At 30.6% G+C, this 11,102-nt stretch overlaps 1 protein-coding gene across 1 annotated transcript; it reads right to left on the bottom strand.

The window, feature by feature from the left end:
* Nucleotides 1–4,224: 4,224 nt before the first annotated feature.
* LOC122517995 (spondin-1) lies at nucleotides 4,225–10,276 on the bottom strand. Its single transcript, XM_043636634.1, has 12 exons — nucleotides 10,026–10,276; nucleotides 7,955–8,156; nucleotides 7,679–7,863; nucleotides 7,316–7,507; nucleotides 6,906–7,192; nucleotides 6,425–6,828; nucleotides 6,161–6,332; nucleotides 5,801–6,041; nucleotides 5,543–5,726; nucleotides 5,309–5,472; nucleotides 5,050–5,223; nucleotides 4,225–4,535 (listed from the first exon to the last, which is right to left on the bottom strand). The coding sequence occupies exons 2-12, from the start codon at nucleotides 8,133–8,135 to the stop codon at nucleotides 4,455–4,457; spliced, it is 2,265 nt and encodes a 754-aa protein (XP_043492569.1). The 5' UTR covers nucleotides 8,136–8,156; nucleotides 10,026–10,276; the 3' UTR covers nucleotides 4,225–4,454.
* Nucleotides 10,277–11,102: the final 826 nt, after the last annotated feature.

Here is an 11,102-nt window from a genome sequence, read left to right as displayed (position 1 = left end):
TATATCTCTCGATCTTCCATCTCTTCGATGCGCGCCTAATCGTTTTAAGATTTCATTCGATAGCGAGTGCAAGGAATTCAATAAATAATATATAAATATATATATATATATATAAAGAAATATAAGATGTGTGAAAAGAACTAGAACGAGAATTAAACAAAAAAGAAATAAAATATGGGAAGACATATATATATGAGCCGTTTATTTTGTAAGTGGCCTAACTCCATATAACCTTAAATTGAGATATTTAAAGGCTTGCGTTTCAATGCAATTAAAAATATACGTAAAGAATAACAATGAGTTATGTTGCTTAAGTGTATCTAAAGGTATTCAATTTACAGTTCCTATTAAAATAATGGCAATTATTAAGTGAATAATATGCGTTTTCTTACCAAGAATCGAGTTAGGCCACTTTCAAAATTAACAACCAGATTCGTTATAAAATTTGAAGGAACCGAAGTCCATTCAACATAATTTAAGATGCTTCAAATTGCGAAAAAACAATACTTATTTTATTTTACGTATCTTTATAACACTTTAAAAACATAAATTATGCGATTCAAAATATTTTGTACAAACATAAATTACAAAACAATTTTCTACTCATCTACATTTTGTGTATGTGAAAGGGATTTAAAGAAATCCTGATGTTCCGGTGGTATATATCGTAATAAGTCAATTATGTCCATGAATTTTGCGGTTGTAATTTGTCTTATATTTTTATACAGTGGTGTCAATACAATATTTTCGAACTTTCTTGGTCTACCCCGACGTTGTATTAAATTCAGGACTTTACAATTTTCGTTCTCATTCATTGATGTCTTATAGAAAATCTTATTCATTTTTGACAAAACGCATCCAACATATTTTAAACCAGTTTATTGGTTCTCCGTTAGAATTCTTGACCCTTTTAAAAATTGCGTCTTCTAATAATTTTGTTCATACAAAATCTTCTTGTCTCATTTCATGTACAATAAAGTTATTACCTTTCCGACACTTTTTGATAATATTGTAATACTCTCGGGGGACAAACAGTAAATTATTTTTTTTAATGCCATTTCTACCGCACAAAAATCTCTACTCCTAATGGAGTTAGGCCACTTTCAAAATAAACGGTTCAGTGATTCAACTAACTCTGAAAACTTATGTGTCCAGAATTACCGTATTTACTCGGAATATAAAAAATCTTAAATGATTTATTGATAGATAATTTGAAGCTGTACATGTTACCGGAAAAAAATGGAGTTAGGCCACTTTCAAAATAAACGGCTCATATATATATATATCGAAGAAAAATATAACGTACCATTTTTCGTTTTAATATAATATTATATTTGAAACGTTAAACGCGAGAGAATAACTTCTTAAGCTGAATTCGAAGAAAAGAAGAAAGAAAAAAAGAAAAAGATGAAGAAAAGAAATTGTAATTATTGAGTTAAAACTCTATAACTATTATTATATTTACGATCTAGTCTATAATTGTATTCGGATGTTGTTATTATCATCCAATAACGAACGACACGTTCAAACGATAACAGACTTTTTGATATTTCAAGAAAATAAAGAAATTCCATCAAGAATTTCTTTTCTATTATATATATACGTATCATTCGCACATTCAAAGATTTCAATCGCGTTGAAAATTATAATCCAATCCAACCTTACCACCTGTACCTTCCCTCCAACCCTTATTCCCAACCAATAAGATCGTGTAATAGGTGCAAAAGTGTCTGTAACGTGTGTGCAATTTAGTAACAATTGTAGCTTGTAATAATTTATTTTTTATTTCGAACCATTACAGGCAAGGAAACGATTTTCAATCATGCGAATTATCGTATTTAAGAGAATTTTTCAATCTCATCGAGATTTGTTTTTCTTTTTTAATGTGTACGTGTGTATATATAAATTACATGTCCTAGATTCTAAAAATCGTTCGATCGAATGTACATTTTTTGATATTTGACATCATTACAAAATATTAACGCGTGTTAATTATATCAATAAATCAAATAATAATGATCGTGTGAATCGTGAAAAAAGTTCATTGTTATTATAACTTATATTACGTGATATTTTTGTGCGAAACATCATACATGCGAATATACACAGGCGTGTAATTTATATAAAATTGACGAATACTCAAAATTTGATTTTTAATCGAATATTATATTTTCATTTGTAGGAAAATAATGTGAATTTTATTTTCTTATCAATCTTAATACCATATTCTCCTAATTTGATTTTTTATTATATTGTTACGTAAAATTCGTACGAATAAATAATATTTTTTAATCGACTCGTTGCGTGATAAATTTTATCTTATGTTTTATAATAATTAATTAAAAACAAATAGAAATGTATTTTAATTTATCATCCGTAGAGAAGAAGTTTGTAGATCGTCGGTAAAATATCGTAAATGGATTAATCAGTGACCGAAACGTTGAACAAAAATTAAGAGATTATGATTAGGATTAAGATTTAATTTGCATCATTATTATTATTGTAATTAAAATTCTTAAGAAATGTATTGTTTATCGAAATACGGGAAAAACACAAAATGTAAAAGTTACGACCAAAAGATTAGCTCTCATCGTAGTATAGAAAGACTAGTAGTGGCCTAAAATGAAAATTCTCTAACCATACCATAGATATTACGTGTATCTACATCCAAAAATATGATATAAGTATTAATTATTGAATTAATCAGAACTCTGTCAGGACCACAAAAGGAGATCATCGATTCTAACAAAAAGAAAATAACAGAAACTACAAAAAAATTAACGTTAAAACCATAATCCCATATTTTTCCCCTATCAATTTATTTCAATTTTTTCATCTCCTTTCTGGTCTGCACGGATCTGAAAAAATAGAATTAAATCATCTAAATGTACTATATCATAAATGTGAAACGTAGATAATCTACACGACAAAAAAGAACAAAACGCAAAAGGAAAAAAAAAAAAAGAAAAATAAAAACAGAATTATAATGAAGCGTTGTTAGTTCGAGAAGAAGAAGAAGCTTTACAATTATAAAGCACAGTTACACGAGTGTGATGTGCTAATAATCGAAAAATATGCAATGAAACCGAAGGATTACGAAATGGAACCAACGTTTTATTATTAGATTTACTTAGAAGGAATAAGGGAGAGATATATACAAGAACATAATAATAATAATAATATTATATTAATGATAATGATAATGATAAATGATAATAATAATTCAAAGAAATCATTTTCAGTAACTAGTCCGATTTTCTAACGATTATTATTATCGATAGGATGATAAGTTGATGGGGCGTCTTTTATATATGGGAAGGGAGTTTATTGAAAATTTTACATTTTATAGGATGTACATATTAATCTTGGAAGTATCCCCCCTGATCCCCTCAATACTCCCAACCCCACCTCCCACCATATTCGTGAGAAATGTAATTTATAGGAACAATGATCGAATAAGCGTAACACTTATCCGCTTTGTACATTTTTTATTTAACACGACTCGTAATTATTTAATATTAATTTGAAACACATATGAAAGAAAAAAATTTATGTTAAAAGGCGTCTCATCGAACTACGAAAGCAAATAAAAGAATTTTAGAAGTCATCTCTCGGAAACGTAATTTTTAAGGATGATTTGTCGGTACAATCGGAAACAAAAGTTATTTTACAATTTTCACTTAAATTGAGATTTTGATGTTAATATTATTAAAATGATCACTAAATTTCATTCTTTTAGAAACTTTATATCAAAATTTCAATTATATAAAAAAAAATAGTTGGTTTAAATCATCTATTTCAACAGATATTAAGAGATATGGATTTGATGAAAATGTCATTAACTTTTGTTTCCGATTGTACCGACAAATCATTCTTAAATATTCATCAAAAGAATATGATTAATTCTATGTATGATTTTTTTTTTGTGTGTTTTCAAGTCATGTTAAATGATAGAAAAAATTTCAATTTTTAAAATTTATTTAGAAGTAGTTAGAAAGTTTTTTTGTTGACGTAATTCAATCATCTTCCAAAGTGTTTTCGATTCATCCTGTTTAATATTTGATTATTATTAACCAAGAAAAAAAAAATTACAAAAGATAATAATTAATATCTGATGGACAATATGAATTACAGAATGTATTGTTGGATTATATAATATTGATATATCATTTCCGAACGTATCTCGATGGAAAATAGAAGGATCGATCAACCAGTACGAATATGACCACTAATAAAATATCGTTTATTCTGATACATCAGAGTGTTATATACCTGTCATCTTGTCAAAAAAAAAAAAAAGAAAACATACGCACAACGATCTTTTCATTTCATCGTGACTTTACTTACACATTTGTAAAAATATTTGATCTCAGACTTAGAAATCGTAAATCATTATTTTGCTTAATAATCTTTACTTATCTTTTTTTTTTTAAATAAATTCATCTCTTTTCATTTTAATTGCACGGTGCCAATTGACATCTAGATCTTTTTTGCAATTTTTTCGGACATGCTCGGCCACCGTTCTCAGCCTTGCGCTATTAAAAAAAAAATATATAAGAAAATATAAAACAATGATTATTTTTATCGATTAATTGTATTGATAATTATGACAGTGAAATAAGTTACAAAAATTCGAATAATTCAATATTTCAATTTAAGTGAAAATTGTAAAATAACTTTTGTTTGTGACTGTACCGTGAATTAAGGATGATACAGTACAGTCACAAACAAAAGTTATTTTACAATTTTCACTTAAATTGAGATTTTCATGTTAATATTATTAAAATGGTCACTAAATTTCATTTTTTTAGAAACTTTATATCAAAATTTCAATTATAAATAAAAAATAGTTGGTTTAAATCATCTATTTCAACAGATATTAAGAGATATGGATTTGATGAAAATGTCATTAACTTTTGTTTCCAATTGTACCGACAAATCATCCTTAAATATATTATCAATTAAATAATAGGATAAATTTGCAAAATTATTTGAATTATTCAACTGTCATAATACCGACACAAAAATCATATTATTTAAATATTATACCTTGATAGTACGATAACTAACTACTCGTCCTGTACCACAAGTGACATTGCACTGTGACCAAGGAGACCAATCAGAAAGTTCACAATCGACAGGTGTCAAATTCGATAAATTGCCACGTGGTTGAATAATTTCGGCTATTTGTCTTGGATTTTCTCCAGATAAAATAGCTCGTACCTAAATTAAAATCAAGCTCGTTTGACAATTGTGTACAGCAAACATTTGAATGAAAATCTGAATTGTTTGATTATCGTTTACTTACTATATCACAAGTTTGATTACACTCTTCAAATGTTAAGAAATTATTCCTGTTACCTCGGCAACCCCCATAACCGAATGAAACGCACGTTAATTTGCGTGTATCGAAAGCCCATCTTTTGAAATATCCTCTACAAGGACCAGGGTCAGCATTCTCCATGCAGACAACTTGGAATTACCATACAATTAAGATGAAATGTTATTAACGTTCTTTTGTTTTACCTTATTAATTTCTCACCTTTAGCTGTTGCCATATCAAAGGTGCAATCAGCTTGAATGAGACAATGTCGTTGTTGTAACAATTCGACACGCGATGAACAATGTTTTTGCATCGTTGGATCAACTAATAACAATCTCGTTCTTAATTTAACACCTTTTCCGCAGGATGCACTACACGGTGACCAATCCGACCATTCGGTAACCTACACATTTTTCCTATTTATAATTTACACTAAAACATTACGAACAATTCCAATGTAAGAGAAAAAGTACGTACTTTACAATCGGGATCGATTGTTTCCGTAGCGAGACAAGGTGGTTCCATACATTTATCTTTTTCTACCAAAGAAACGAGTGGACAACGTTTACGACCCATAGGATCCTTGAACCGTCTGGTTTTCATTTTAATACCAATGCCACACGTCGATGAACATTCCGACCATTCGCTCCAATCAGTGGTCTCGCATGCAGTATTATTTGGTATTAATAAAGTATCATTATCTTCTTCTTCTTCGCCTCTAAAAAAATGTCAAACTTTGACGAAAGTGATTCTCGTTGATCACTCGGATCAATCTTACCAAACGAGATTCTTCCAAATAAAAAAGAAAATAAACAAATGAAAATATAAACTACTTACGGACACTCGGCTAAATTAGCGACGCACATCTCCTTAGAAACGAGTTGTCTGTTGCAATTGAACATCTTAGCTTTTTCCGGCATCCTGTATTCCCTCGTACGCATTCTCAATCCTTTCCCACAGCTGACGGAACACGGCGACCATGCCGAATAATCCGTCGTTTGACACTCGGCTTTGTAATAAATATATAATACAAATCAATATTTTCTATTTTATTCGTTTCAATATGATTTCCATGAGAGATATATAATGAAATATAAATACGTTTGGATGTGTCCTCGTTATTTTCAGCAACCTCTAACTCTTGCACTTGACGCTGAAGTATCTCCTCGTCGCAACCGCGTTGAATGATTTTATCTCTGTTGAGATACAATCTTGCTAATGGAAGCATGGGTCTACCCGTTGGATCGTAGAACGGTGATCTAGGATCTTCCGGATAGGAGGTCGTGATTGGCTTCATTTTTTCTCTCGGCTTAGTCTCCGAATTTGGGGACATGTAAGAAATACCATTATCCGTGCCAGCATCCCAAGGATAAAGATCGACGATCATACTTTTCGTCCAAGTGCAATCCTTCTGGCAAAGATTTAATTTACTTACACCAACTACCCAATCGGGTGACGGTCCGAACATCGAAGCTATCGACAGAAGAGGATGTTTTCTGTCTACCCTGATTGATTATAATCAATTAATCAATTATAATAAATGTGTGTTAATATACAGGATTGATGAAAATAATCAACTTGCCTAAAACTCGTACTGGTATTCGTGTTCACGTTGGGATACCAAAGACCAGCAGCCTTGATAAGAGTTCTCAATTTAATAGCTTGACTTCTGAGCTCATTTTCTACACCTGATGCCGAACCCCACTCGGCTAGTTGCCTAAAACCATCCGTAGCTATATGATCCCTACCCCAAAATGAAAATTCTGTCTCATGGGATGCACCGATCAGATCACTGAAGTGAGTTAACCATGCCGAGAATGGGAAATCTTTGGGATGTGTTAAATTCGACCAAATGCCTTCGAAGGTAAGCTTTATAAATATAAATTATTAATCAATTATTTATATGCTTTCAGTATATTATTATATTAAATATTAATGAAATATATTTTATAAGGATGATTAATATTCGCAATTTCACGAAATTCTGCTTACTGAATATTTAGCTTCGTCGCAAGCACAGCATTTATCCTCGCTTAATTGTTCAACTTCCTTGGGAGTCATCTCGCAGAAGGTCTTCGTCAGACCTTCATCCTCGGCGTACCACCTGACATTATTTTCCAAGATCATAGCAGTAAAGATGACACAACCTGATCCAGTCGGTGGTGCTTTCCACATAACTTGGATCTGTTCCAAGGGCAAAAAGTTTAACTGTCTTACTAAAAGAAGGGACGACTATCTTGACAGGAAGCCAAGTTTTAAAAGACTCATCTTTCTAATTTTCTTTAACTCAAAATAAACAAAAAGAAAAAAATCAAGTCTTATAAGTAAAACCGGGGAAGATTAAATTTGAATTACTTCGGATTTCGGATAATCCGTAGCTTCCGAAATGGTGTTGATGCAATCTTCATTGAAAGTTGTCAGAGCATCGGAAAATAATTGAAAGTAACCCACGCGAACTGTTGGATTGTTCGGGGCGTACTGCGAATGCACGGAAAGTGTGAAACGTGTGAATTGTTGAAGACGTTCGTGAGTTCTCGAACCTAAAATTCAAAATAAATATCTACACGTCCGAGAATGATTATGAGAGAAATTGTTGTTTTAAGAACAGAACTATCAAATATTATCATATACCTCGGAGACTAATTGTGTAAACTGCATCAGGGATGTATTTATCTGAAGTACCAGTGATAAATATTTTATATCCACCATCTCCTGGTGTCCTCCCAGCGGAAGTTTGGCCCGTTGTTGGCCTCATGGGACATCCTGCTTGAGTCATGGTAGCGAAACACGCCACCAATATAAAGAATAACATCTTCGAATCTTATTCTTTTTGCTGTTTGACACGATATTTATTAAATACATTTCTTCAAATAATGTTTTATCAAAAGATTAAATATTAATTTATTACAAATGTGTATGCATTCATCATGATTCATCAATATTAACATATCATAAATATGTATGTGTTTGCAAATATAATATAATATATTGCTTACGAGTGTATTTGTTTCCTAATAAAATAATTGACGGGAAGAACACGCAAAAAAATATTCAAAATAACATCGAATCGAAGTTGTTGTTGTTGTTGACAAAAAAAATTAATATATATAATATTAATATATTATAGAAATAATATATTTTCGTATATTTATGAGTTTATTTTTGGGAAAATGTATGCATATGAGTGTTTTGTTCCTTAATCATACTTGAAGACTCGAACTGACGAGAAAATTATACGATACGCGTTGGCGAGTGTCATTGTCATAAAATGTAATGTACTTCAACTGGAATTATTCGATTATGCGAGCATCTGGGAACTAGGTTGGGATTCCAAGAGTCAGAACGATCTTGTCAGAACGACTTTCGAGATCGGTTACTTCGAACATACGTAGGTTTAGGTTTCTAGAACGCTAGAAGCCGAGATATGGGGATAGAGAGAGATAGTTTCAGATGGATAGACCGATAGAAAGGGACAGATAGAATAAGAGAAAATAGAATAGAGGAAAAGAGAGGGAAGACAGAAGAGATAAGACGAGATATCGTGATCCGGAAATTGCAAAACTTTACTCGCGATCCTCGTGAATAATGCGTTTTACGTTTTAATTACTTTCAATAATTTAATAAACGAATGAATTATATTCTAATGAATGAACGAAGAAGATAAATGAAAACTCAAAATAAATTACGTTTGTTCAAACGAATCTGCGTATTTGTTGCGTTTTATTTGTATAAACTGGTGTACGTAATCGTTCCTATCTTAAAACGAGGAAAATACTTTACGTGTTGTAAAAAAACAAAACTATTTTATAGACATTTTCGTCTCCCTTTCGCGACATGTTTCAGTTCGAAGGAAAATATCTAAAGTAGTTAATTATATCCATAAAAAGAAGAACGTATAAGCGTTATCTCACCCTCGTTTGCTCGACTTTTTCTACGTTTTATCCGTAATCGAGTCTCTCTTTTAATTTGACTTTCTTTCTTAATTAGATCACTTTTTTCATGTCGATAGATCTCAACTAAGAAATAAAAGATTCTCTTCGAATTTCAATGATCAATTTTTTCCTTTCAAAAGTGTAACTCTCTGATTTTATTTTTTTCAAACTTTTGTCGACACAGATTTGATATCATTTTATTGTTTAAGAAAAATTGTATGCACAAACTTACGATCAAATGAAACAAGTTTTATTTGATATGAACTATCGTCGTTGGATATAAACCGCGAAATAATCAAACACGAATTAACGGAATCGTTAGAAACTTGAGTTCTTTTATGGTACTCGTCCTTTCACGCTCAAATACTTCTATCGCTTCGGGGTGTTCTGACCCCCCGGCCAAAATTGAAACGGGTAACGGTCCGACCTAAACGATTACGCAAGTGATTACCAGTCTATAACAAATTGACGCGGGAATAGAACATTTTCTCAAATAATTTTTCTCTCGAAAAACGAACATTCATAAAGTTACGATTTTTATCTGATTTTTTTTTTTTTTTTATTTTCGTTCTACAAAATAATTTTACCGAGTGTAATCGAAAATTGTCAAATTTGTCGGATTATATTGATCGTTTTAATTAAAAAACAAAAAAAGAAAAATGATTGGAAACGTTCTAATCTTAATTGATTTTACGCCACTGCACCGATCGATCGTAGTTGGGAATTTTTTTTTTCTTTTTTTTCTTGCAAAATAACATACGCGTACGTACCTTTCAGAATGTACTCTCGCGACGAGTTTACTACACAAGACGAGTTCGTTTAAGCGAAACGAGAGAAGGATGGTTCACGACTAAACGGAATGACTAACTGGATGCAGAGCTATCGGAGATCTGGAAAGTCAGCGCTCGCGGTTCAAAAAATCTCCGTCTCTCGATCATTTCCCATACACAAATATCAATAAAACAAACTGTTCGTCATTTTCAACTTTGTCAATCATTTTAAACATCCCGTTTAAACTCAACGTACTAATAATTTAAATACCCAAAAGAATATCGTACGATTTCTCGAATTGAAATGAAAATTATTTCACGAGTATTTTTAGAAAAAAAAAAAAAAAAAAAAAAAACAAATAATTATAATTTTGCATTCTTTGTATCGTAATTAAATTTTAATATATTTTTTTTTATTGTACTTGGCTTTGCAATTAATAATAGGAAAAGTAGTGATACCATATGTAAATTATTTCACGAGTATTTTTAGAAAAAAAGAAAAAATAAAAAATATCATAATTTTCTTTGTATCGTAATTAAATTTTAATATATATTTTTTTTTATCGAACTTGGCTTTGCAATTAATAATGGGAAAATTAGTGATACCGTATGTAAATTATTTCACGATTATTTTCAGAAAAAAATAAAAAATATAATTTTGAATTTTTTGTATCGTAATTAAATTTTAATATATATTTTTTTTTTTATTGAACTCGGCTTTGCAATTAATAATGGGAAAATTAGTGATACCGTATTTATTCGATTATATTGGATTATAACGAACGCGTAAACATGAGAGACACTTTTGACGTGATCTAAAAACATTATCGACTGGTTAGGGTCAGTTTTAGGTCGCGATATCTTGCCTGAAGCAAAATCACATTCAAGAAGATAATACCAAGTTGTAAACGATATATCAATATTCACGAGTAACGCTTTAATAAACTATTCTTTTAAAATTATGCTTCGTTGCACATTGTGCAATCCTCAACATTGTGTATGTGTGTGTGTGTGATAAATTGTAATAAATAATTCGTAATTGTTATATTCATTATTCCAATAATTATATCGATCCAA

The sequence above is a fragment of the Polistes fuscatus genome, unplaced genomic scaffold (assembly GCF_010416935.1).
Source record: "Polistes fuscatus isolate 324 unplaced genomic scaffold, CU_Pfus_HIC Scaffold22, whole genome shotgun sequence".
In the NCBI taxonomy this organism is placed as follows: domain Eukaryota; kingdom Metazoa; phylum Arthropoda; class Insecta; order Hymenoptera; family Vespidae; genus Polistes; species Polistes fuscatus.
The sequence above is the reverse complement of the archived record's forward strand: the minus strand, read 5'-3'. Positions and strand labels throughout refer to the sequence as shown.

What these genes read in the sequence shown, in the direction of transcription:
- LOC122517995 (XM_043636634.1), bottom strand. Translation starts at nt 8,135, where the DNA reads ATGTTATTCTTTATATTGGTGGCGTGTTTCGCTACCATGACTCAAGCA. An exon ending in TAACGAGGACACATCCAAAC is followed by an intron (nt 6,333 to 6,424) that starts GTATTTATATTT and finishes TTTATTACAAAG; the next exon opens with CCGAGTGTCAAACGACGGAT. An exon ending in TGATATGGCAACAGCTAAAG is followed by an intron (nt 5,473 to 5,542) that starts GTGAGAAATTAA and finishes GGTAATTCCAAG; the next exon opens with TTGTCTGCATGGAGAATGCT.